The sequence below is a fragment of the Marmota monax genome, unplaced genomic scaffold (assembly GCF_021218885.2).
Source record: "Marmota monax isolate L192 unplaced genomic scaffold, Marmota_monax_Labrador192_F-V1.1 WCK01_AAM20220418_F8-fsc00151, whole genome shotgun sequence".
Lineage (NCBI taxonomy): Eukaryota > Metazoa > Chordata > Mammalia > Rodentia > Sciuridae > Marmota > Marmota monax.
In genome coordinates this window covers 2,777,510-2,805,050 of record NW_026694226.1, presented here as the reverse complement: position 1 = coordinate 2,805,050, position 27,541 = coordinate 2,777,510, and the positions used below count along the sequence as shown (strand labels likewise).

Below are 27,541 nucleotides of genomic sequence, written 5' to 3'. Positions count from 1 at the left end.
CACAAAAGAAAAGTACAAAATTCAAAAACAAAACAACAACATACAAAAGAAAGGGAATAAAATAAAGAAAATGAACAAAGTAAAGCCAGAAGCATCAGGAAAGGAAAAAAAACAAAAAAAAAAAGGGAAAACAGAAAGAGGAAGAAGCTACATCCTCTTCACTTCCCATCACTTTAGGGAGGGGCTTATAAGCATTCTGAAAGAGAAAGCAAAACTGACACAAAGCCTATCTCAAGCCCTCCCAGCATGCTTAGGAAAGAAGCTCACCTGACAGTAGGAGGGCAAGCCAGGATCATAAAGTGCAGCCTTTAGGAGCCGCACCAGCAGGTCTTGCACCTTGTCCAAGCTGTCACCTTGACACAGGAGTCCCTCTTGCAGGACTCCAAGGCTAGGCACATCTTTGGTAGGGTCAAAGCCCAGCACCTTGCCGAAGCTGTGCAGGAACTCCACGATGGTCAAGCAGTCTGAGAAGGCCCTACTGGGCAGTGTCAAGCCAGGAATGCGTGTGAAGTCAGGCAGGGGCTGGAGGGGTAAAAGTGGTAGGGCGTCCTGTTAGACTAATCAGAAGGCAACAATATGGAAGCCCATGAGGTCCTTTCTTTTAGAGAAATGTCCTCACAACTGGCCCCTCCATGACCCAGGAACTGTTACTATCCCCTCACTACCTGGTGGTCAGCCAGACACATATCCTCTGTGGGCTTCTTCATTTCCTCCAAGATCTTCTGCTGCCTCTGCCGTTCCTCTAGACGCCTTTGTGTGGCCAGGGTCTTATCTGCTTTACAGGCTGGCTTGGCTTTGGCTACCTCCTCCTTTATTTTTACCTTCTCTTTTTTTTCCCTCTTCATTTTTTCCTTCATTTTTTCTTGCTTTGTCTTTATCTTTTCCTTCTCAGCCTACCCACCCAAGGGAGAGAAGAACCAACAGTGCCGTAAAAATACCAGTCACCACCCTTCTCTGATGCCATTCTGGTGGCTTCAAAATTAGACTTGGTGATTGTGTACATGCACTTACCTTGAATTTCTTCTTAGCATCCTTCTGCTTTAAGCTCTTGGTATCTTGTTTCCGTTTGTTTCTGGCCTGTAAACCATAAGGGAAGTCATTTCTCCTCAAACTCTGAAAGCATCTCTGCTTGGGCTAGGATTCAAAAACAGATAAGGGTGCTGGGGAGGAGAGATGAGAGATGGGATGATGAGGGTTTGGCAATGGATCAACCCTGGAGATGCCCACATATTCTTGAATAAGCCGAATTCCCTAAATCAAGCCAAGGAAACTCAGGGTAACAAATGTGTTTTGCTACATAGGGGGTGACAGATGTGGAAAGGGAAAAAAAAGATGAAGGGGGTTAAGAAAAGTTAGCAACTAATGCCCCTCACCTGCCCTTGTACAGGAGTCTGACATTCTCCCCGTTGTACCTTCTGCCTCATCTTCTTTTTGCTTTTATTCATCTTTACTTTATCCTCCTCATTCAGTGTTTCTATGAAGGTAAAGAGAAAAATGAAATGAGTGAGGTGAAGAGACAGGTCCCTAGTATCCAGTGCGGCACATAATTGTTTGTCACAAACAATTCTACTGAAGAATCTTTTTTTTTTTTTTAAGGTATACATAATAATAAATATGGGGGGAGACACCTGCCATGGTGATGGCACAAAGAACTCAAATGGCATCCCCTGTGTAGAAAGAGCAGCCCCTGGCTCCAATTAGACTGTTGTGGCAACAGTCCAGTTAAGGGAGAAGAGGCCACCATAGCAGCATAGCCTTGCAACCTATCTCTCTCAGGCTACCCGACAAGGGCAGAGACACACAGACTGATTTTAGTGCAGAGAGAGCTAGAGAAAGAAAGAAAACAAAATGCCAAACTACCAGGAAAAGGTCATGGCAATTGGCAGCATTGATTAACCAAGAGTATACCAGAAAAAAAGGGCAGATAAGGGACTCTTCAATAGTCAGATCAGCACTGACACAGATATTGCTTATGTCCAGCAACCATGGGTTGCTCTGTTAAAAAAACAAAACTGAATTTATTCTTTTTTGGAAGACGGAATACTTAAGTATAATTCTGCAAACAGTGTATTTCATAATAGATATTTCTGACATAATAGTACCTATCCTTTTGTTTCTTATGTAGAAACAATCATTCATCTACATGGCAACCTTCTGAGTTAAAAGAGGTATTACAGGCGGATAACTACTTAAGGTGTCTATTTGTTTTTGTTTTTTTGCAGTGCTGGTGATTGAACCTGGGGCCTTATGCATGCCAGGCAAGTGCTCATCTACTGAGCCACATCCCTAGCCCAAGACTTCTATTTAAATATGAGAAGATGGCAGAACTCTGAATAGGAATTAAAAAACTATTTTTTCCACCTTCTTCACACTATACCAGCGTAAATGCAATATTTACTGAAAAAATTAGATATTTCCCTACTTGTTTATCTCACTAAAATAGTATCAATTATCTTTAGAATTCAGATGTAAATCCTGAACCTCCATGACAGTGGAAACAAGCAAGGTAAGAGGTGTATAACCAACATAAGAAAGGAGCTGAAAGATGGGTAAAAAACAAAGTCCTCTCCTCTAGCTTACAGAGCTACATCTGGCTAGAGCCCAAAGCTTCAGTGATTAGAATTCAAGGAAGAAGTGGCTGAAATAGATGTATCCCAAGTGCTGGGACCCTATAGCTGTCTTCTAAGGAGAAGCTGAGTCAGATTTATTCTATCCAAAAGTCAGTCATGCACCTGGGGAAACTCAGATATTAGCAATTCAACAACATTCGTATACCTCAGGGAGGGAAAAGATACCAAGGTAAGACATACCACCATACCTTGGGCCTCTGGTTTCTTTAGGAAGCGGTTGTCTGTCTTATTCAATAGCTCTGGAATTTTGACCTTGGGAGGCCGACCTCGGCCCCGTTTCACCTTGGGGACTTCCTTAGTTTTGGCTTTCTCATTGTTCCGAGGTCGACCCCTTTTGCCAGTAATTGCCTGAATCCTGGATGGAATCTCCTCTGCTGAGAGTTTTACCCACTGCAATCCCTAAGGTAGCAAGGAAGACTATGTCACAATGGGAGAGAAAGGCCCCCAGAACCTCCAAACGCCATAAGAGGAAGCCGTAGATTGTCTACTCTTTCTCAAGGACAAAACCATATTTAACCCTTGGGCCAGCACCTCTGGTGTATCTCTCTCTTCAAAGAAATCTCCAACAGGCATCCGGGGACTGAAGCTGAAGTGCTCCCGGCGGACACTGTGTACCACGTTGCGGCTCAGGTACTAAGAGGAGGAAGTAAAGCAACAGTAATTAGATTATAGCCCTACCCATGTCTTTGGCCAGCAAAGGCACAAGCAGAATAGGCCCCAAAGCAGACAATGCTCTTCTTCTGTCACAGGGCCCAAAGAAATGAGCCTCTACTTTAGAAACACTCACAAAAGCTACATTACCTTGATTACTTCCGGAAATTGTTTCATTCTCTTCCCACAGGGGCCATAATACCAGGTTTCCCCCTGCCATCGATGGCTGCCTTTCTTGATGCGCACCTCTCTCCTCCACCTGCCAGAGAAGCACATGGGCCCTGCCACCAGGTCACACCCCTACCCACTCCCATGCCACCCAGAGTCAAGCCCACTGAGCAGATGGCCCACCCGCATCTGTCTCATTAGTACTGCATGCAGATGCAAAAGCAGCATGAGACACAAGCTTAACTAGAAGACAGGCTTGAGTTCCAGGAAATACCTTAGAGCATTCAGGAAGAAAGCAATACACTAAATTGTACAAGCCCAGAAAGACCTCTATCCCTCATTTTTACAAAGTCAGTGAGATGAGCAGCCAGAAAACCCTCCCTGAAGCAATTCAGGGCAATTACTGAGTTTCCAGTAAAAGAGGACAAAGACCTAAGGAAATAAAGGCAGACTACAGAGGGTGGGGAGGCAAGCAGAAGAGTAAACTTGCAGCAGACTCCATGAAATGACTCAGTAGGCCAAGTTTTAGTTAGAACTCTCTGTTCTAAGCAAGAGTATTGTTAAGACCAAACCTTATCTTTCTCTCAAACTTTTAAGCAGTACTTATACTTAGTGACCACAAGTAGCCTTACAGGGGTTGGGTGGGGGGAGGGAGATCCAGCAAGACAGTTATTTCCACAAGGCCCTTGGTGTCAGCAGCCTTGCTCATTTGGAGATAACAATATGATAAGAGAAAAAGGTCCAATAATCCACTCCTGTCTAACTCATTCCTCCCCCACTTCAGATGAAGAGAGGAACTCCCCTCTTCCTAGAGTCATGCATTCAACTTGTCAAGGTCAATGCACATAGCAATCTAGAGCATTTACCCATGCTGGAGGGGAAGACGAACTTCTTCTGGGGTGGCAATACGTCTCCTGAGAATATCACCTTTGGAAGAAGATAGGAGATACCCGAGTTAAAGAGTTTAAGCAAAATACTGAAAACAGGCTAGAAGGGAAAGGCTGAATACATCATAGGACATAAACTTTTCTAGAAAAAGCCAGAGGTACAACAGAATCTGGACGCTCACCACTTCCAGAAGTAGTGACTCCCCCAGTAATCTCTTCCAGGTCAGCAGAAGCCTCAGGGAAGCTGCTGACATCCTTATTTGCTGGGGAAGCTGTTGGGAAGGCAGCTGCTGGGGACGTTACAGGGGAAGCTTTGGGGGAGGTCACTGAAGTTGTCAAAGAGACTTCTGAAGAGACTGCTGGGAGGGCTACTGAAGAAGTTGAAGAGACTGTTGGGAAGACTACTGGGGAGACAAGTGGAGAGGCTGGAGAAACTGCTGGAGAGACTTCTGGAGAGATATCTGGGGAGGCTGCTGGAGAAACTGCCAGGGAGATTGCTGGGGAAGCTGTTGGCAAGGCTGCTGGTGAGGCTCCTGGATGCAGCTGAATAGTGGATGACTGGTCAGGGGCTGGCTGGGAAAGGGGTGGTGGGAAGTCTGAAGCCTGAGTCTCCATTTCTTCCTGTTCAGCATCACTGCCATTATTCAGGTCAAAGCTGTTATCTAGAAACCAAAGGAAAATGGCACCAAAGCCAAAGAGGGTTACTTCAAGGGCTCTTCCCTAGGGTTGGGAAAAGAAAGTAGCTTTGGTTTTCCTCCCCAACCATTCATGAGGATTAAAGGCAAAACTGCTGCCCCTGCTGTCATTGTATGAAAAGATATCTTTTACACCTGGAGCCAGGAAGGCCTATCTAGTCTCCTTTCCCTGCAAACTCCAAGTCAAAAGTTCCTCTGAACAGAAGACACAGGTCAGAGTGTCCTGTGTCCTTTTTTAGTCCCACCACACACTATCCCATAACCTCCTCAATTCCCTACAAATTTGTTCTTACAGAATTCCTACTCCTAAGGTTCTAATTATAGAACCTATTCCCTCACTTTTTTGCAGGCCAAGAACTTTTATTTGTCCTATCTCTCCTCACTTACCTTGCAGGACAGATTCCCCTAAAACAGGTGGAGAGTTGGGGCTGGCAAAGATTGAAGTTGATGTTTGACTATCATCTGCCAGAAGACTGAAGGCAGTAGCATTGTTGAGGGAAGGGCAATCAAGGGCAGAGATCACAGGGCTATCCTCAAGAGGTAGCTTGTCTTCTGCACCCATCAGCTCTGTGTCATCTATACCATAAAGTCCTCCACTCACTGGCTCTATTTATAGGGTAAAAAAAAAAAATCAGAAAGCAGGATACTGAGGAAAAATCTGCAATCAAGATTTCATTGAGAAATACTGGCCTGAAAATATCCAATTCTAGTTTACAGTGTGAAGATTTTTTAAAAATATTTTTTTTAGATGTAGTTGACATAATACTTTCTATCTATCTATCTGTCAGATAGACAGATATCTATCTATCTGGCTGAGGATCAAGCCCAGGACCTCACATGTGCTAGGCGAGCACTCTACTGCTGAGTCACAACCCGATCCAAGATTTTTTTAAAAATATTTTTTAGTTGTAGTTGGACACAATATCTTTATTTTATTTATTTATTTTTATGTGGTACTAAGGATTGAACCCAGGGCTTCACACACACGGGGCAACGCTCTACCACTGAGCCCCGACCCCAGCTCCAGTGTGAAGATTTTAACATTAAGTCGGGGGATATTTATGGCACTCTGAAAGAGTAGTCATGAAACTATAGAGAACACAGTTTGAAGGTAAAAAATTAAGGAAGAGGTATTGATCATGTATCCACTCACAAATCCTTGCAAAATTTTAGCATTTACCATAAATTATACTACAATGGGGGTAAAAAGTTATTGTTCATTGGCAAATGTTTTCTTTCTTTTCTTTTTTTTTTTGTGGTGCTGTGCATTGAACCCAGGGCCTTTGCATGTGAGATAAGCACTCTACCAACTGAGCTATATATCCCCAGCCCAGCAAATGTTTTCTTTATAGTTATAACCAATAGCCCAAATAGCCCAAGTGTGTGGTAGTTAAGTTCCTATAATTATTAGAGCCCAGGGCTCTTGGCCAAATGGAACACTGGGAAAAAAAACATGGGAAATGAACCAAATCAGTTCAGAGTGCAATTGGTTGAGCTAGGTCAGTGTAACTGTGGTTTGCCAAAGGATTATCCAGGGGCACCACCAAACCAGATTCTCCAACACTTTCCCTGGTTTTCTATCTCTTCTAGGTAGTAGAAGCTGGCTATCCTCTGCTTAGGTGAATGCCAAGCCTACCTGATGCCAGAGAGTCAAAGGGCTCAAGAGAATCTTCACTGAGGATTGGAGTGTCTTCCAGTTGATCAGGAAGATGTGAAGGATCATCTAAACAGCTCACTGTGGGGTCAGGGACCAGGACTGAGACCTCTTGGTGTAATGACTCCACAGAAGAAACAGAGCCATTATAGCCACACATCTTTAGTTCTAGGGAATATCAGGAAAGTGCAAAAGTCAAAATCAATGCCTTCTACTGGTTCATTAAGCTACAGCAGGTAATTAGTTTTTGATAAAAGGATAGTCAATTCATTCAACATTTATTGCTGCTAGGGTGCCAGTTCTATGTTGGGAACCTATCTTATTAAGACACTCTAAATAAGCAGAGATGTGCTGGTAAAAATCAATCCTATGGCGAGCAAAGAGAGGGGAAAGGAGAGTGGGGTCTGAGATAAAAACCCCACCATGTTCTTCAATGTCTTCCCTGATGAGTGGGAACACAGAAATATTCTATGATTGTATAAGGTGGTCACCCTTGAACTGAGAATCAAAAGCAAGCTAAGCTTTTATCTATTTTGAGGGAAACAATGAAAGAGGTTGTCACATGTACCAATGCTAACAACAAAAAGGAAACTGGGTAAACAAGCAATGGTATGTTCTGCCTGCTTACTTCTCTCCTTCACATGCCAATCACTACCAGTTCTCAACTCACTTTAGCAGCCAGCCTCAACTTGCCATAGTTGAAACAGCTTCAATGCCCACTGCTAATGCCCTAACCCTTCAGTGTTTTTCGGAAGAAGCCCTTCTTGATGCAGTGTCTGTTGGGGCTGTTTCAGGCTCGCCCACCTGCCCTCTCCAGGCCAGCAGCTCTGCATGAGCTTGAAATAATTTGCACTCCCACTCGCGAGCTGGTGCTGCAGCCACAAAAACACCAGCCACTTGGCTCTGCTAATCACCAACATGCAAATCAGCCTCCACTGCAGAGAGCTGGAAAGACAAGTTTTCCTCACCTCAAAAGCCACTGTCCCCCACAGCCCCATTTTCCTTCTCCCCACCCAGTTCATGGACCCAGTTATACCTGGCTGTTCCTCTTCCAGCTCCAGGCTGCCTACCAAGCCAGTGCCATTCTCTGCCACAACTGTCAGCTCCTTTTCTGCTGCCTCATCAGGATGGATCCCACTGCCTACCTCCTGGGAGGGCGCAAAGGTCTGGATGCTAGATCCCAACATAGGAGAAGTCTGTGGGGAGGTGAAAAAACCTGGGGGTCCATTGGGCATCACCTCAAAATTCTGGTCAGGAAAGGAATCATACAGTTCCTGTGAGTCGAAGTTTAGCCCCATGGGACTCTGGGTACCGTTGGCCCAGAACTCTTGGCTCCCAGCCCGAAGGTTAGTGTTGTGACTTGGGGATGAAGGTTGTCGGCTGCCCCCAAGGATGCCGTTGAGTGGGTACTGTCCCCCCGAGAACTGGGAGAGAAGGGGTGGGTCCTTGAGGTTGCTGCCAGGATTGGCAGATGGGTACTGTGAGTAGTTCCAGAGACAGTCGTAGGCCACGTTGGGGTGATGGAGGTGTGAGGTGCTGGAGGAGTGGGGAGCAGAGTTCAAAATCCCTGAAGTAGTAGTGTGAGATACAGTAGATAAGCCATTAACATTCACATCCCCATTCAAACCTGGCAGAGAAGGAGAGAAAAGGGTTAGTTATGGATATATATGTAAGTAATTCTACCAAAGAACCCCAAAGTAACAGCACTGACTAGAAAAAGGGAAGGTGAAATGGTGGGGGAGTCCCCCTGTTATATTTAGCTTTTGAGCCTCTGGGGAACACCAAACCCAGATGCTCCTGGAAGTAAGCTTAATAACTGCCGCTGAGGCTGCTGAGTAGGGGGCTGGGGAGCTCTCCAGGTCTACCATGAGAGCCACCAGCAAAGAGCTGGCTGTTGCTGCTGCTATAGACTTTATTAAATGAAGCTGTTCGCAGACTCCCTATAGTGACTTGCATTCTTTCCCACTCTTATTCTCTAGGGGAATTCTTCCCTTGAAGGGGCATGAATAAATTCTCCAATCCCCCACTCCCATCTTTCCCTAGTGCCTATTTGGCCCCACAGTGGCACCAGAAGGGACAGCCTCCATCTCACTGGCACATGCAGATCCAGCACTTTGTGCTGGGCTAAGAATAGAATGTGCAGTCACCACAGCTACAAGATTCCAGCTCAGAAGGTTGGGCTGGGTTTTGCCCTTCCCCATAAGCCCAGAAAGGTAGTATGCAGTGGGTAAAATTCTTTGCATGATCAATGCTGCAGAATTCAGCTCAACATCAATGACAATCTCTGGGATGATGAAGGACAATGAAATAAAAGGAACCAAGACACCTAGGAAGCTGGGGTGGGGGAACCCCTATGAAATAAAGGAACATCTTTCTATAAGCAAGCCTCTTGTAGAGGATAGGAGGGCAAGTGGCAAGTATAATCCTATTATAGGAAGGAGAGAAGCATGTGGGCTTCTCTCTGCTTCTAAGCATAAAGGACTTGAAATCCAAGCAAAATTTTAAGAGGTACTTGGTACAGACATGATACAGAGTAACTGATAAGCCAAATCTAGAGAAGATCAATCCTGGCAGCAACATTTTCATCTGGAATTATAAATTTCTCTCTGGAAAAACTAGGTAAGCACTAAACCTTCCCTTATCCCTATTTTCTATCCAAGGAAAGGAGACGACACAGGCAAATTTACATCCGCCCTCTTCTCTGCTGCACAAAAAGGCAAACATCCACAAACCCTTCACTCATCTTCCCCACCACTAGTCCTAGCCCACAGTTTCTCCAACCTCTAAAGGCAGTGTTTCAGAGGGCCGGTCCTTTATTTCTCTCTGATGGGTCCAACCTGGTCATCAGCAGCAGTAGCCACCTCACTATTCTCTGGCAGTAGCCAGGGAACAGGGCTGACAGAAGAGCAGGACAAGGTGAAAAAGCTCGTGTTTTCCTAATCTCCAAACTCATCAAGACTAAAAAGTGTTGCTTCCATAAACCCCTAGAATTTAGTCTTAGAAGTCTATTTCTCTCTAGTAGCTGGAGTTCTTGGATTTACTTTCTCCTCCTCTGGGAGGAAATAAAACTGTGGAATAGCTATCCCAAAGTGGAGCCAAATCTCCTCCCATCAAACTACTCTAAAGAAATGATGCCCATTCCCACCCCAGGCCATGTGGCCCTCACACTCACTTTTCCCTTGCTGGGGGAAGTTCATGGGAGACCCGTTAGTGTAGAGGCCCTCCCCTGAGGAAGGAGAGGGTTTCAGTCCTGAGGCAGCAGGTGCAGGGGGAAGGCCAGTAAAGTTAAAATGGTCGTTTGCCTCCATTTCTGTAGGAGGGGAAAGAAAGGGGGAAAAAATACTGGCGGTTAAACAAGGTTATGTCATCTGGAATCTTCCAGAGGGAATACCCCCCTTCCCTCCCTTTTTTCTTCTCTTGAGAAAAGGAGGAAATATACCCCTAACCTGGGCAATGACCCTATAGAAACAGTCTTTTAAAGTCAGCTTTATAGTGATTTAAAAAAAAAAAAAAAAAAGTTCATGGAAACAAAACAAAAGAAAACAAGACACAAGTCTATAAAGGAGTCTGCCCTTTGTGTAAGCCCCACCCTCTTAACTCCCAGCCCAGGCTACTCTAACCCTCTGTTAGATATTTTTGGCCCTTGATTGTAACATTTAGCATTCTCTATTGTTGTTTTATACTCAAGGTAAGACCAGAGTCCCATTCCCAGGGTCCACAAAAATGTTCTCAAAACCATCTTTTTGACAGGAAGTCACAGAAATGGGGGTGTTGGCAGGAAAAGCATGTTTAATATGCATGTTTTATTATACCTGAACTAAACAGTGTCTACGTTACCCTATCAACACTTCTAGATATCCTAAGAAGTACAGTTACATGAGTAAAGGGATTTGAAAGAGAGGCTACATTTCAGAAAAAGTGACCATATGGCAAAATTCAAATCATCCAGGGATATTCTACTACCTTTTTTGGGGGGAAGTGCTAGAGATCAAACCCAGGGTCTCAAACATGCTAGGCAAGTGGTCTACCACTGAACTTCACCCGCAATCTCAATATTCTATTTCTTATTTGTGGGAAATACCATGCTCTCCAAGAATCTAGGTTAAATAAATGTCAGTGTTGAAAAATTGATTAAATGAGAGTGTTCCAAAGAATATTATTATGTCTACCGTGGTTAATTCCTAATGTTTTGGTTTCATGGCCTAAACATAAGGGTCATGAAGAGAACAAAAGATGCTTATGATTGCAGGGGTTCAATGAGGGGCAATAAGGCTAAGAAGCTATTCTCTTTTTCCTGAATATGATGTGATATAGTACTATGGAATGATACGAAGTGAAACCCTTGATCAGAATAAATTTAACTTTGAAAGAGCAAAGAGAAGAAGAAAGATAGGAGGCAGAAGCCAGAATTTTTGGCAAAGTCTGATACATCAATCAGATACTTGAGATATACTAGTACATATTAATGATATGTGAGAATCTGTCTTGATAATTATAATCCAAGGAGGTGCTTGATAAAAAGCACCTCCTTGGATTATAATATTTTTTTCTGTGTGTGTGGCACTGGAGATTGAACCTAGGGGTGTTCTACCAATGAGCTACAACTCCAGCCATTTTTTTTTTTTTTGAGACAGGGTCTAAGTTGAGGTTGGCCTCAAACTTGTGATCCTTCTGCTTAGCCTCCCCAGTCCTAAGATTATAGGTCTGCACCACTGTGCCTGGGGGATTATGTTACTATATTCTCAAGGGCAGAAGAATTCACACAGAAAAGTTTCTTTTCCAGTTCCCAAGGTGAAGCAATAAGCAGACCTACATGATGTATGAATTAACCATTTGAAAGGGAGAATAAATTGGTTAAGAACTATATGGCCACGGGCTGGGGATGTAACTCAATTTAAAAAAAACAAAAACAACAACTATATGGCCACTAGCCAACATTTGTAAGAGTTATGCTCATGAATATGCCACAAACTGCAAATGAGATCTCATTAGGTAAATTATATATACAATATATACAATTCTGAACATGAAATATAAACCCTTTCTGTATAGTACATGGCATTATAACTAAGGTTTTCCAAATTAATATCACAATTATCTCTACCTTAATTAACTAAAACAAGAAGTAAAAATAAAAGTTTGAGTTTTGTTGACTTAAGGAGAAAAACTTTAGGACTTACTTCTTTTCTTTATAGGATTTCCTATTTCTATTCCAAAATAAGTATCAGGCCTCAAATTGCTGTGCATAGATGAATAAACCAAGTGTCTAGAGAAAAGACCTCATGGTTCTTCAGAATTCCCCTATTTTATTGTTAATACTTACTACTCCTTATCTGTAGAGGGTCTGAAAAATAACCATCATAAGATTAATAACCTTCTGAAGAAAGGTCATTCCTTAATCTACAGGTTAAGCTTGCTTAACCCACAGAGCAAAGAGGAAATTTGGTAGTTCATTTCAGATATCCTGGAAATGCTATGCCTGGAGAGTCAATTTCATTTGGTTCTCTCCCCAGCTTCACCTCTCCTTTTCTCCAGTTTTATGCACAGCCACATCTCCCCTGCTCTGTGAGGTGAGGGGACAGGGACGGACGGACAGACGGACGGATGGATACATACATACACACACACACACACACACACACACACCCTTTTTCCTCCTTTGTACTCTGAACTACACCTTCTCACTCAATGATGGGCCACAGTTAATTTTTCCATTCTCTATTTGAATCCATGAGGAAACTAATGACCTCTTCGTTGCTCAGTGAAAGCATGGCATATCCTGTTTTATGAAATACATACTGTACTTCACACAATAAGTGGATGGCTCACAGAAATCAGAAAATTAAAAGGAATGGGAAGTTATCTGGTACCTGAGGTCTGCTTCCACACCTGTTCTAGTAAAGGGTCAGAAATACCACAATCATTCACTTACAAGCCTTCTAGACACACAAAATACTCTTAGTGATTTTCAGTGAGGTCAGCACAATGTAGAAGGCTCTAGGTTCAAATACTAGCTCTACTATTTACCAGCTTTTTGACTTGGATTTAAACTTGTTGAACCTCAGTTCATCATTGGCAAAAAATTCTGGCATGCACTTCCAGGACTTATAAGGACATCTACATAAACATCCTAGCACAGAATTTTTGTCACCCAGCAAACATTCAATAAATGTTAGCTATTATTATTAGACAAACAGACAAGAATGATCAGTTTTCAAAATGATAATCAGCTCTATAAGGTCTAAATTTAATTTAATTTAAAACCATCACTAACACAGAAGATACAAAACCAGGGATGACCCAGTCAGATCTCCCTATATTCAACTTGACTCCTGATTTCAGTTGTCACTTAAACATGGGATCCCAATATGTGAATACAACGAAAATGTGAACAGCTCCTTCCCACAATAAATCTAGGGTTATTTCATTCTAACCTTCCTATCCAAGATGCTTTACACAATAATGCCTTAAGATAAATTCTTTCAATCCAGAGCTAGTAAGAACAGTAAAGCAAAGATGGAAGGTATCCATCTTTCCTTAACCCTCTTTCCTTTGAACTAATAGAATTTAAGCTAAAAGAAAGAAAGAAACCAGCCAGTGCTCAACTTCCAGAAGAGCAGACAGTTCTCATGATCAGGAAGCACAATCAGACAAGCACCCAGCCCAATCCCAGATGTACATAAATGGATGTCTTAAGAGCTCTTGTGTTGGTATAGGGGTATAGCTCAGTGGTAGAGTGTTTGCCTAGCTGGGTTCAACTCCCAACACAGTAAGAAGGAAAAAAAGCTGTGTTTCATTTGTTTTTTAATTGTTGTTGCTGTCTTTTCCTTTTGCAGTACCAGGAATTGAACACATGGGTGCTCTACCACTAAGTTACATTTCATTTGAGAATTAAGTCATACTGCCTCTTAAATTTTAAGCAGTAAGACATGGCCAAGCTGGCTGCTTTTCTCAACTACAATCAGAGTTTCTACTCTGTGGGCCTATGACATGGTTTTAATAGAGAAAGGCTGACAATGCACAAAGTATTGAAATAAATATTAATGTATTTCAGCACTGTTGCAGGTATCCTATCTGACCAATTCTAACCTTTAGGCCTCTGAGGCTACTACCCACTGCCCCTCGCCCCTCCCCCAAAAAACCCCCACAGGATCACAAGATACATCAACACTCAACACCCTTGAGCTGCAGACTTAGGTAATTTAATTCCTGCAGCTCTTAAAAAAAAATCCTTCCTTGCGCATTACACCAAAATTTCACAAATGGGAGATTTCTATTAGGGTGTAGGGACTGAGACCTGATTGAAACCCTGCTTTAATACAAAAAACTTCCTAAACTCTGGGGAAGTTCTAAGCTTTCAAGTTCCTGACTACAAATAGCAATATCTTCCTTTTGTATCTAAAAACCTCCACTAATAGAGTTCTAAGTGCAGAGCTTCAAAACTGACATGCCCTCTTCTCAAGTCAGGACAGCCCATCTCAACACTAGCTAATGAGCTTCCTTTGGAATTCTGACTCAGACACACTATTATGCATCAACTGAGGCTCATTCTTTCAAAATGTCCTTTACTTAACCCTCTTTTCTAGTTAGAACTCTATGTGAGGCTAAAGGAAGATGATGAAAGGAAGATTATATTGGAGGCAGCAGGGGGACTCACAGAAAACTGCCATGTCCAGGCTGCTTAAGACAATACAAAGATAACTTGTTCTCTGTCCTTACTTCTTAACTATGTAGGTTCTACAGCATCAACTGGATAGTAAGTTCCACTATTATTATTTCTAGCATCTAATTTAGTGCTAAACACAAGAATCAAGTTTTTTTTTTAAATTTTATTATTATTTATTTATTTATTTTTTTGAGAGAGAGAGAGAGAGAGAGAGAGAGAGAGAGAGAGAGAGAGAGAGAGCGCGCGCGAGATAATTTTTTTGTAATATTTACTTTTTAGTTTTTGGCGGACACAACATCTTTGTATGTGGTGCTGAGGATCGAACCCGGGCCACACGCATGGCAGGCGAGCGTGCTACCGCTTGAGCCACATCCCCAGCCCAAGAATCAAGTTTTTGTTGAATCCATAAACCAAACAAATAGATGAGTAAGTCTACTCCCCTCCTCTGACTACCAGCTTACTATCAAAGAAAGGTTGTGGGCTTTATACCTATTTTTCAGAGAACCAAAAAAATTCAGTTTCATTCTATGTTCATAAATATAAAAATCTCTAGAGGAAAGAAAAGACTCAGATCTTGACGTGATTTTTAGATAGCTATCCCCTATAAGCCTGGGGAACAGAGAAGTAAGAATGTAAAAAGTCAATAAATTCAAGTTCTAAATTAAATATTCCAACAGGTTTAACTGAACACTCAAGGTACCACAGATTTTTTGAAATGAAAACATTTAACTAAATAAAGGAACCACATAACAACCTAGGTTAGGTTTTCTGCCATAGCTTTGGTCATTTCATTATCAGAAAACTAGAATTGTCCCTGAAATTGCAGGACACTAGAAGCAGAGTCCAGAGTTTTATAACAAGTATTTTCACTTTTAGGTCTGATTGTTTTTCAGAATTTCAACAATTAAGGGCTCCAACCCTTCCTCCAGCAAGATGGTCCCCTCCCAAAAACAAACTGAGCAAGCTGTTAAGAACCCCATGAGTGCTGGGTGTAGTGACCCCTACCTGTAACCCATCCCAGGCTGAGGCAGGAAGACTGAGGGTTCAAAGCCAGCCTCAGCAACTTAAAAGAGATCCTGTCTCAGAATATGTAAATAAAAAGGGCTGGGGATGCAGCTCAGTGGTTAAGTGTCCCTTGGTTCAATCCCTGGACCAAAAAAAAAAAAAAAAAAAACCCAAACAATCCTAAACCCATTAGTGCCAGGTGTAGTGGCACTATTTCCAGCTGACAAATTAAGTCTACCAAACAAAAAACAAAAAACACATTCAAAGAAAGGTCTCTCAGGCTACACAGTAGGCATTTTTAAGAGCTGCAGGAATTATCCCATGCAATCCCAGTAATACAGGAGGTTCAAAAATTTAAGAGCAGCTTGGGCAACTTAGCAAGATGCTATCTCAAAATTTTATAAAAGGCTGGGGATGTATCCTAATGGTAGAGCAATCTTGGGTACAAGCCCAAAAAGGGTGGGTGGGGGGAAAAGTAAGCTAGAGATAATCTAAAGTATAAAGGGGCTGGGGCCGTAGATCAGTGGTTAAGTGCCTTCCTCGCATGTGTGAGACACTGGGTCGAATCCTCAGCACCACATAAAAATAAATAAATAAAGATATTGTGTCTATCTACAACTGAAAAAAATTTAAAAAAAATATGTGTAGGTAATATGCAAATAATATATATTATATAAGGAACTTGAGCATTCTCACATTCTAATGTTCTTAGGGATCCTGGAACCAATCCCCTACAAATATGACTGTGTTCTCTTTAGTGAAGGGAAGGGACAAAACACAAGCCAATGAATGCTACTCTTGCTGCTGGTGACAAGAATTTCCAGACCCTGTTTAAAGATAGGGTTATTTATTTTCCTGTTTTGTTTTGCGTAACTTTTTTAAACTTTAAAATTATACAATCTGACAAAGCTGGTGAAAAAGTCCTCATACATAAGAGACAACTTTTAAGAAAGTGTTTACCTTAGGCTATGAGACCTCTGAAGATACCAATATCCTAAGAAACAAATCAGGAACATTATCTGGACCAGGAAATACCTCAAAAGTTGTACATTTCACTATTTCCTAGGACATAAAAACTGGTATTACTGCCTCACTTACCACAGTACACACAAGGTCAAATATCCCAGTTATTGACTACCTTTAATACTGTTTCAACAGTTTAAAAAAAATTATATATATATATTTTATATAGGCTGGGTATGGTGGTGCACATCTATAATCCCAGTGACTCAGGAGGCTGAGGTAGGAGGATTTCAAGTTCAAGACCAGCTTTAGCAACTTAGTGAGGTCCTAAGCAACTTGACATGACCCTGTTTTAAAATACAAAATAAAAAAAAGGGTTAGGGATGTGGCTTGGTGGTTAAGCACCACAGGGTTCAATTCTCTCACCCCCCAAAATAGAGAGGGGCTTGACCTCTTCAGAGGTGAAAAGGTCAACAGCCAGGAGACAGCAGCAGCAGCCCTAACAGGGTTTGCTTCTCTTGGCAACACTGCTTCCAGAAACAAGACTGCAAAATGAATCACTAAGACATTTTAGATTTCTGACAGGCTGAAGTCAGCTCACGTAGTTCTCTTTCTACCTCAGATTTTTTCTTTTAGGAAGAAATTTTAAAAAAGGACCAGTCAATATTAAGAATCTACTTCTCTGGCACAGTGTGGTGGTATACTTCTGTAAACCCAGCTGTTCTGGAGGCTGAGGCAGGAGGATTGCCAGACTTGGTAACTTAGCAAGAACCTGTCTCAAAATAGAAAATAAAAAGGGCTGGAGATGTAGCTCAGTAAAAAGTGCTCCTGGTTTCAATCCCTAGTGAGGACAGGGGTAAGAAATCTATTTCTTTGATAGAAAAACGCATTCACTTTACAAAAAGGCCAAAAAAGGTTTGCTTCAATTTTGTATCAAATGAAGTCACTGTTTTCTCAAAATCTGTTTCTATTTCTTTCAAAGACTCCAAAAAATAGAGTAATCTTTTCTTCACTCCCCGCCAACCCACCCACCCAGTTCTGGGATGAAACCCAGGGTCTCAATCATGCTGAGTAAGCATTCTACCAGCATTCCAAACCCAGTCTTTTAACTCCAACAGGCAAAATCAATCTACTTCTCAGTCAGGTCCCAATTTAGGTACGAAAGGGTTGAACAAAGGGAAACTTAAAAATCAGTGTGTGAGGCTGGGATTGTGGCTCAGCGGTAGAGCGCTTGCCTAGTGCTTGAGGCCCTGGGTTCAATCCTCAGCATCACATAAAAATAAATAAGATTATTGTGTCCAACTACAAAATAAATATTTTTTAAAAAATCAGTGTGAAATCAACTTTATCAGAAAGCAACTCAAAGAAACCAACCAGTCTAGAGGAAGGGGTAAGAAAAAGGACAGATGACATCAGATGAACTTCTTTTTACTGTTTCTGGAATATCAATAGTCCCAATATAAAAGAGCAATGATGTCATTTTACTAGTTATGATGCCACTTTTTCATACAATCATATACATCTCTGTTCTTATCCTGGATCTTCAATCTAGGAATCTACATCCAGGTAGTAGTTTTTTGACTGGAAAATAGTGAAAAGATTATTTAAATGCTAGGCTTACACTGTTTTTAGGCTATTCCAAATTATCTTAATATTTTGACTCTCAAAATCTGAACTCCTGTGGCCAACTCTTGTCCCTAACCAAACCCAGTGTGTAACAAAATGTCTGGGGACACAGCACACAGTACCATTACTTTATGCTACAGAAGAAATCAGGTGAAAAACAAAAAACAGAAAATCTGCGCACATAACTATGCACAAAACAGAAAAATCCTACCATTCTCCAAGAATAAGGAGATGTTCTTCTATGAACTGAAAAGTAATCAAATAACAGCAAACTCTCCTATTCTAATTAGTTCTGCACAAGGTAAAACCTCTAGCACCCTAATTCAACTAAACAGGCTTCCCACAGAGACTGTCCTTAGGCTAGAATCACCAGATTCAGAACAAGCTTGCCAATCAGCCCCTATCCAGATATACAAATCCTAATCATTGTTAAATCTTCTCCATCTCCTCTTCTCTCTCCAGTTCTCAGGATCTACCCTTCTTTAATTCACAAGCTTACTTTTTCAGGTGCCCTACAAAACAGAAACTGTCATACTTAAGACCAAACTAAGCAAGACCCCAAGTTTTGGCAGGTATGCTGAGGGAATCTGCATCACTAGTATTTAACATGTACTCTGTTGGTGGATAATGGAGTGTTTTTCTATGACCTCTAGCTCAAAGGTTAAAAAAAAAAAAAAATCCAGAGACAGAGACAGAGACACTCTGGAGAAAGGGATCAGGATCAGTGAGTCAACTGTAGTTGACTACTTCCAGCTGACAAATTAAGTTTACCAAAACAAACAAACAACACCAAAAAAAAACCCACATTCAAAGAAAGGTCTCTCAGGCTACACAGTAGGCAGGATCCAAGTTTGCCCAGAAGGCCTCAGAAAATGAAACCAAATCTGATTTAAATGGGCATTTCAAAACAACGAGACAGAGACGGCAGCAAACGAGACACAGAGACAGCAGCAAACGCACAGCTGCCATTTCCCGGCCACTTCCTGCAGGAGGCTGGGGGAGGGGCTGTTTGTGTACAGATGGAGGTGGAGGCTATCCCCCCTATTACCCTCCAAAGGATACAAATCCCTTACTCCAGTAAGCCTTACAAAGAATGACTGCGAATAGCATTGCCTTTCCCTGAAAATTGAGAACACAGAGAAAGAAAGGGATGATGCGAGATCACCTTTTCTGCCACGGAAACGGGGATCCCCTTACTGAGGGATTTCCTTGGAAAGGAATCCCTCTTTATTCTTCCCCCGAGCCCAGTTTAAATCCCGATGCCTAGCATCAGGCCTATCGACCCCTATCCCTGGAGAGGGGGATTCTCCCTGGGAGTGAGGGCCCCATGCCAAGCAGCACCATCCCCAGCCAGGCCCTCTCCTGCACTTCAAGCTCAAGAGATCCTGCGCCCTCCCCGAGGGAGACGCGCTCAAGCCCTTGAAAACCCCTCAACCCTTCACTCATCACAGACAAAATGCCCCATCCCCACAGTTTAACGCACCCAGGGAACCCCCTTACACACCCCTTGAACGCGGGCAATCCCCACCCCCAACGAAAGAGGTGGAGCCCCTCCCGGGGATTCCACCCCGAGTCCCCCACAGGAGTCATCTCCGCCAGCCAAGAGGCTTCTCCGCCTCCTCCATCGCGTCGCTGCGGCCCGGAGCCTACACAGCTCCGCCCGTCCTTGCGGCCCGGCGCCGGGGTCCTCAGCAGCCCCGCCATTCCCCAGGGCAGGGAGACCCCCGCCACTGTTTAAGTCCTAGCGGGAAATAAGCTGGAGTCAGCTTCCTGCCCCAGGGCAAGACTCCAGGCGACTTGGAAGCCTGGTTTCCCAAAGGAAAGCCTCGGGTAAAAGCGGGGCTCCCTCCCCTCAGGCCCCCGGCCAGACTCCACAAACCTGAGAAGGCGGCGTCCAGCCGGGCTCGGGGTTCGTCTCTCCCCGGGGGGTGGACGGTTCACATGGCCGCGCTGCGGGCGCCAGGAGGGGAGGAGACGCCCGCGGGGGAGGGGGTCTGGGGTCCCGGGCCCGGGAAGGGGGGAGGGGGACGCGGCTCAACCGCGGGGCCCGAGCGGAGCCAACATGGCCGGCGGGGGAGGAGTGAGTCGGTGCCGGAGGGGGCGGGGAAGCTGCGGCCGAGAGAGAGCCGCCCTCCGCGGCCTCCGCCTCTGGGTCCTAGTGCGCAGCGTCCTGGTTTCCAAACCCCGATATGGGTCCTAGTGCCGCTCTGAGTCCTACAACCCTAATCCCTAGATCGGCTCCTTCAGCTGCATCTCTTTGCCTATAGTCTAGCTTCACAAACTGAAAGGTGAGCCATAGTCCCAAAATTAATCCAAAAGAGTAGGTTACATTTCTAGGACCAAAGGCATGAACTACTTCCCTGGGAAGGGGGGCACCTGGAAAATAACTTCAGGAGCAGTTAATTTCTCCGGGAAGGGTTGCGGAAAAGTGGAATTGGAAAGGTTAATTAGGGCAATTCCATCCTGGTAAAGGAGTGGAGAGAGGCAAGAGTCCGATGCCCACTCACCTCTGTCCTGTCGGGGAAGCCAGGTCCTGCCTGGATCACCACTTTCCTGGCGACATCTGCAGGGCCCTGGGCTTCAGAAAGATTCCTGTGAGTGGGGAAAAGGAGGCTCGATTCTGGGACCAGACATGGGAGTCTAGCCTCAATGCAGTCGGAAGGGTAGGGAATAAGTAGAAAACTAACCAACAAATAAGATGCCTCAAAGATCTACCTATAGTTCCACTTTTTCTGACGGCTTTATAGCTGTATGAAATCTTCACACAGACCTGGAAAGTAAAATCTAGCATAAAGGATTAGATTTTGGCTGTCACCTTTAAAATGTCTATTGCAAGGTCCCAGGATGAGGAATAGTATCATGTTAGTACTTATATTTAATTTCTAATTTAACCTTTTGTTTGTCAGGCTAAGAAATTAAAGCCCAAAGAGGTTCACTTATTTGTTCAAGGTCAAACAGTGTATAAAGTATGCCTAGAAAGGAAACCAAGTTTCCTTTCCTTATAATTCAATACTTTGCAGGCTTCAAGATATTCCCATTCGATTCAAGTTCAGGCTGGATTATCTTGGAAGAGCAACGAAGTGGGGGTGGTGAAACTCTGGCAGGTTGGGGAATGTCAACAAATAGATTTTTCCTCTGGGGGTTTGAGAAGGGCAGAGATCTGAAAACCGAGGGGGAGGGGGCCAAATCCATCAGTCTAGGTTTAATGTCCTTATACCACAGAGGAGTGGGCTCTGAGTTTTGGGGAAGACACCACCCACCACTACAAACAGCTAAGAAGAGGGTAAAAAGGAAGCTTGATTTAGCAAAGCCTCACAAAGTGTGCAAGCCAGCAGAGGCTAAGGGGAGTCTCTCCCTCTTCTGAGATAAGTAGATTACCAGGGGAAGGAGCAAACAGGTAGAAATCAAAATCCTCCCCTCTTCTCTATCAAACAGATTTTATAGGTCATCAAAGGAAGGGAGAGACACTCCCCTCCCCAATAGCCTACTGATCGAAGTGTCTTAGTAGAAGCCACAATGAAGTTAGAAGAGTCCTTCCTTCTGGAAAAGGAAGAGATCCAGCAAACTTCTGCTAAGGAATGCCTTTCTGTTCCCAAAATAAAAAATTAAGGCAGGTGGAGAGGCCAGCTCAGAGCATGGAACAGGCACCAAAAGGGCAGAAAGGAGGAGAAGACAAATGGGCAGAACTGGTATCCCCTCTTTCTGCCTCTTCCTTTTACAGGGCAGATTAGGGAGAAATCTTCCTACCTATGCCCGCAATAGAGAGCTAGTCAGTCCTGGACTGGATAGGCAGGGGAGGAGCCTGCGCCAGTCAGACGGGTGTAGCCACGCCCCTCGCTCCACCACCACACACCCACACACACCCTCAGCAGGATCCACTCCGCTCCGGAAGAGCCGGTTACTCCTGTGCCCCACTGACTGCCCCCACCCCTTCCGAGCCCCAGGCCTAGTCTCCAGGGCAACCCCAACTATCCCAGGCGGAGTGTTCGGGAAGATGAGCATTGGATAGAAAAGGACCACCTGGGATTAAAAAAGAAAATGGAGCAGGATCCACTTTTCTCATATGGTACAGATCACCTTCATCCCTGAATGATACGCCGCTGCATCCTGTCTAATCAGGGATCTTCCTTACTCTCTGAAGGATGAGGGTCCGCTGCCAATATGCCCTACAGCTGGGTGTTTACTTCTTGCCAGACGCCACCCCATGCAGCAGCTGTGCTTCTCCCCATCCAGACGACAGAGGGCAGACTGACCCCATAAGTCTCCAAACATTCCTCAATCCCCTCAGATGTGACCAATCACCCACTCGCTCCCTTTAAGAAACTACTAGAAAGGGAAAGGGGCAAAATGGCTTTTTTTTTTTTTTTAAAGCAACTTGTGACTTAAAAGTATCTAGGGAATAGACTGAACCTCCCTCTAGTCAGGTCGGTGGACAAGAAATGAAGAGAAAGGGGCTGAAACATTTAATACCTGCTTCCTCCTTTCTCAACCTCCCCGTGTTCCTCTACAGCACCTCCCTGACTCTGGGGTCAGCTGCCACAGTGCCTGGCTCCATTTTGGAGCCAGATGGCTGGGTCTGGGAGGGATAAGGGAGAGAAGGGGAGTCATCGCTTCCTACCTCCTTCCTTCTCCTCCTCCAGACACTCCTGGCATCCAACCCAAGCACCACTGCTGGCCACCCTCCCCTCCCGCCAGCGCCTTCCCAGCCCCCTAGAACGTGACTCAGAATAAAATGAAGCAAATCTTGACACCCCATTCCCTAATTCTAAAGGTGAGGGATAGGAATGAGGGACAAGGATCAGAGCTGGGGCTGCAGTGAGATGGAGAGATGGGAATTCCCCATTGGAGGTAGGATAATTATAAAAGACCTTCTTTCCTTCCTTTGCTGGCATTTGAATGGATCAAACTGTTAATAGGGTCCAGTAAAGAGATGGCTTTCAGCCCCCGTTAACCATTGGAATTGCTTTCCCCACACATACACCCCACCTCCGTTGGAGAAAAACATTTTCCTCACCCTCTATATTTTAGGGAGGTTAGACTCTCCCATAATACATTAAAAGGAAACCAACCCCTCAGATGCTCCCCTCCAAGTCACCCTGTGCCCCTCAGATTTACAATCTTTCCAAACTTCCCAATGGGAGTCTCCATGGTGGCCCCACTAGATTGTGAGGGCCCAAATTTCTTTTGGGTAGGGACTCTCTCAACCTCTGAATAGAGAAGGCTGGGCTTCCCTCGCTTTAACACCTCAACTCCTTCAAGACAGACCCAGCCCCGATCCTTTCTCCCCAAACAGCCGCAAGATTTCGTCAGCGCCGGGGTCTCCCAGCTCCTAGATTCTGGGGGAAGGGCGTTCCTAGGCTGGAACAGCCAACCCCAGGCCCAAGAAGAGGGCCCTTCCCACCTGAGCTCAGTGGGCGGTGCTGAAGTCGGACCCCAAAGTCCGGAAGATATAGGGTGAAGAGGGGCTACAGAAAAGCTTTAGATGGACTTAGTTGAACTTGAAGGGCTAGCAAGGCATGACCAGATAGTGACTGTAGTCTATGCTGCGCCCCTCTCCCGCCCGACCCTCACTACAGGGAAGGAGAGGAGTTGGGGTGGCGGTTATTCCCCCTCCCACTGAGGTTAGGATGGCGTGGGAAAGCGCTTATTCCAGAGGGGAGGAGGAGAAACCTAGACCGCGGGAGATTTTTCTGGCTAGGAAGGCGCGGGGGAGGGGAGATCCTGGGCCCAGAATAGGAGGGTCACCCGGGAGAGGATGGCCGAGAGCCGTGAGAAGCCTCTGGATTCCGGTCGCAGAGGACAGGGGAGAAATGGGAGAGTAGATAGTGCGGGGGAGAGAGGAAGGGCAGTTCCCGCAGTGAAAGGGTCAGATCCTGAATCCCGGGGAAGGGAGCCGGGAGACGGCCAGCCTCGGGACGCCGGAGCCGTGGTGGGTGCCGGGCCTCACCTGGAGCAGGGCCGGGCCGCGGGCGGCGGCAGCGGCGGCGGCGCAGGTGGCCGAGCCGGGCGGCGGCGCCTCCTCCCCCAGCCTTGGGCCGGCGGCGGTGAAGGGGGGAGGTGGCGCTTAAAGGGGCAGGAGCTACTGGGGTGAGAACAAGCGCTTGGGAAGGGCTGTCGCGAAGGCTCCGCTGGGGGATGGGGAAGCGGGTGGCGTCTCCTAGGGGCCAGAACCAGGAAGGATCCCAGATGGAGGAAGACAACAGATCCCAGGAAGAGACAGAAACTTCTGTGGCGAAGTGGGGGATGGTGGTGGGTCCGAACCGAAGTACTTGGGACAGCTCTACCTGTGCTCCCAAGCCACCAAAGTACCCCTTCACAAAGGAGGCTGAGAAGGCAGAATTCCAAGAAGACCAAGGGAAGAGGGAACGGGAACTCAAGGCCGAGCATACTGGGGATCACGCACAGCTTCCTACTAGGTGAACAGGTTCCGGTGTTTCAGCTCCTCACGCGTCCATCCGCACCACCGTGGAGCCTCTGAAATCGGGAAGCCACAAGGGCAAAACTCCCAGTCCTCAACCTCTGCTCTACCTCTCGGTGTCCTCAGTGACTAGTGTGGAGGCCATCCATAACAGCCCTAGTGAGGCTGATGTGGGACTGTGAGAATGGGCTTTATTCATAGTTCAGTTTTGCCCCAACCACCAGCACTTACAGTAACCTCTGGGGCAACAGGAAGCAGCTGCTCAGTGCAGCCCCCACCTGGTAGTGGGTCAGGGTGGGGGAGGAGAGAAGACAGTGACTTAAAAGACCTGAGAGAAAGTAGGGGGAAGGAAGCACCTAAAAGACCCTCCCCAACAAGACCGAAAGCGGGCCTTTCTTTTGTGGGGGCTAGCAATAAAGTACAAAAAAAAAAAAAAAAATTACTTCAATCACCCCAGCTTAAATAATGAGCAAGGGGCAACACTCCATGGGGTTGAGGAGAAAGCCCCCGCCTAAGATATAGGCTCAGGGGCTTCCTTAAAGCTAGAGCTTGCAATGCTAGGATCCCGTGGTGGGGAGCCTCACCAGCTGAGATCTCTGACCTCTGCATAGTCCCATTTCCTCTCCTTCACCCCTCAAATGTGCAAAGGTTAGGCCCCACCCCTGCTGAGTCAGGCAGGGAGGGAGCTAGGCATCCCTCAGGCCTTCCCCAGGGCTGGCCCTGTACTTACCCATGTCAGTCTGGCTGGGCTCCAGGCTGGGACCACCGGGCTCCTCACTGTCCTTGGGCCCCCCTTCACGCAAAAGCTGGTATTGGATCCTCCCAAACTGTGAGCTGGGAACTAGCAAGAATCAAAAAGCCAATGTATGCTTCCTCCGAACCACACAGGCTGAACTGCTGTAGGGTGATGTCCCTGTGTGACAGACTGGAGTGGAGAGGGAGGAGGGAGGGGCGGGGCTTTATCTGGGTGGAGAGAGGGAGGAGGCAAGGACAGGGCAGACCAGGAGAAATATGGAGGAAGGTTAGAATTGTGTTGACACTTCAGTAGCGTGGTAAGAGGGCGGTAGGGGGAAGGAAATAAGTAGTTGCAGCGCCTAAGAAGGAGAAGGTTCTAGATAAATGCTGAAGGACATAAAGCTGTCAGGGTAAGGGGTAGAAGGATGCAAATGACCTTTAGGATTTCTTCTGCATCTGGGTGTATAGGAAAACAGAACAGAAAGGATTGACCCATACCCTGGGGCATTCTCCATCAGGTTTTTATCCATTCCAGAGTTAGGACCTAGAGGAAGTGTCCCCACCCCCATAACTCATCATTTCCCCAAATCCAGGCTTTTCTGGGAGCAAACTACCAGGCACAAGCAGCTCAGGGGCTCCACCTTCTGTCCAGATCATGACACAGGAGAGATTGGTGCCAAGAACGTCATAGGCAGATGGGAGGAAGCTTAGAGGCCCTACTCCACCCCTGGCTCCTCTCCCAGGGCCCCTCCCCAACCTTCAGCCCCCAGGGGCCTCTGAATTGGGAGATCATTCCCCGCCCAGCTCCTACCAACATGAAGGCCTCGGTGGGTGGAGCTTGCAAAAGCAAGGCTCCACCTCAGGACAAAAGCCCCAGCTGGTTTGTAAACAGTCATTAGAAGAGAAACACCTCCCAGCAAATGGCCTTTATGAATTTCAAAATGGTGAGATCAGAGTTTTTGCAGTCTTCAGTGCTACCGCCAGAGGGCAGTAGGATGGGCAGGGGCCTAGAGAACACAAAATGTGACCTTGCACTTTGCACCTAAATGGGCTAAAATGATCTATTTAGTTCAAAAACCCAAGCAGCAGCGCTGAAAATTGTTATCTCCCGGTAACAGATTAATCTCTTTTCCAAGCTTTCATAAGGGTCTTACTAAGAGGTCACACTACACCTCAGTTTTTCCCCCTGCAGAGCCTCAGGCAATCACAAACTTCAGCAAGCTTGCTCAAAATGCCTCCAACAAGTAGTTAGGAAGTTTCTGAAGAAGGCCTAGCCAAGATATAGAGGGCCATTTTAACTCAATTTTAATAAAAATAGGTATTCATCACCACTTCCTAAAAACTTAAATTCATTTAACTGCTGCCTTGTCTTAGAATATTCTAAAAGCATTTCATTTATCCCAGTGACATTCTAAAAAATATCCCTTTGCACCAAGTTGAATGGCTCATGCCAGTGATTTGGAAACCTGAGGCTCACTGCACATTCAAGGTCGACTTCAACAACTCACACCCTGCCTCAAAAAAAAAAAAAACCACTTTAATCCCAGCTACTTGAGAGGTCTGGAGGATTGCCAAATTCCAGGCCAGCCTGGGCAATTCAGCAAGACCATCTCAAAATTTAAAAACTTTAGCTCAGGTGTGGTAGTGTACACCTAAAATTCCAGCAATTTGAAAGGATCCAAAGTCCAAAGCCAGCTTCAGAAAATTTTATGACCCTGAACAATTTACCAAGACCCTGTCTCAAAAAAGATCTGGGGATATGGATCAGTGGTAAAGACAATGGATTCAATCCCCAGTACCAGGTGATAATAAAAAAAAAAATTAAAAAAAAGGGCTTGGGATGTAACTTTGGTACAGCACCCCTATGTTAACACCCTAGTACCACCAAAAATGAATATGGGGGGGGGGGTTGTATAATCCCTTTTGATTGAGACAGGGTCTTGTTAAGTTGCTCAGGGCCTCAATTAATTGCTGTGGCTGGTTTTGAACTTGCAATCCTCCTGCTTTAGTCTCTAGAGTGGCTGGGTATAGGAATGCACCAACAGACCCTGCAATCCCCTTGATTTTTAACCATAAGTAGAAATGTGCTATAAAGAATATATGACAAGGGGCTGGGGATGTGGCTCAAGCGGTAGTGCACTCGCCTGGCATGCGTGCAGCCTGGGTTCGATCCTCAGCACCACATACAAAGATGTTGTGTCTGCCGAGAATTAAAAAATAAATATTGAAAAAAATTCTCTTAAAAAAAAAAAAGACAAAAAAAAAAAAAAAAACAATTTGCTTTGGACAAATGCCATAACAATGCCAAAGTTGAGGCTCTACCCAAATTACATTATCCATAGGAACTCCTCATAAGATTCACAGCTCAGGGACTGGGGCTGTAGTTCAGTGGCAGAACGCTTGCTTAGCATGTGTGAGGCACTGGGTTTGATCCTCAGCACAT

The 27,541-nt window shown here is 45.1% G+C and overlaps 1 protein-coding gene across 5 annotated transcripts in view; it reads right to left on the bottom strand.

Moving 5' to 3' along the window:
- Baz2a (bromodomain adjacent to zinc finger domain 2A) overlaps positions 1–25,292 on the bottom strand; it is a 34,163-nt gene extending 8,871 nt beyond the window's left edge. Inside the window, exons 1-15 of one of the 5 annotated variants that reach the window (XM_046466771.2) lie at positions 25,094–25,292; positions 20,453–20,537; positions 9,858–9,995; positions 7,722–8,312; positions 6,668–6,853; positions 5,419–5,637; positions 4,519–4,998; positions 4,316–4,376; positions 3,432–3,540; positions 3,162–3,263; positions 2,819–3,029; positions 1,374–1,474; positions 1,012–1,077; positions 666–893; positions 268–522 (exon numbers count right to left, since the gene is read on the bottom strand). In XM_046466771.2, the coding sequence (XP_046322727.1) occupies positions 268–522; positions 666–893; positions 1,012–1,077; positions 1,374–1,474; positions 2,819–3,029; positions 3,162–3,263; positions 3,432–3,540; positions 4,316–4,376; positions 4,519–4,998; positions 5,419–5,637; positions 6,668–6,853; positions 7,722–8,312; positions 9,858–9,993 (2,745 nt within the window). In that variant the 5' untranslated portion in view covers positions 9,994–9,995; positions 20,453–20,537; positions 25,094–25,292. Of the gene's footprint in view, positions 1–267; positions 523–665; positions 894–1,011; positions 1,078–1,373; positions 1,475–2,818; positions 3,030–3,161; positions 3,264–3,431; positions 3,541–4,315; positions 4,377–4,518; positions 4,999–5,418; positions 5,638–6,667; positions 6,854–7,489; positions 7,617–7,721; positions 8,313–9,857; positions 9,996–19,824; positions 19,992–20,452; positions 20,538–23,892; positions 23,951–25,093 lie in introns of those variants that run through there. The other 4 variants (XM_046466772.2, XM_046466770.2, XM_046466773.2 and 1 more) reach the window with 4 other exon arrangements.
- Positions 25,293–27,541: the final 2,249 nt, after the last annotated feature.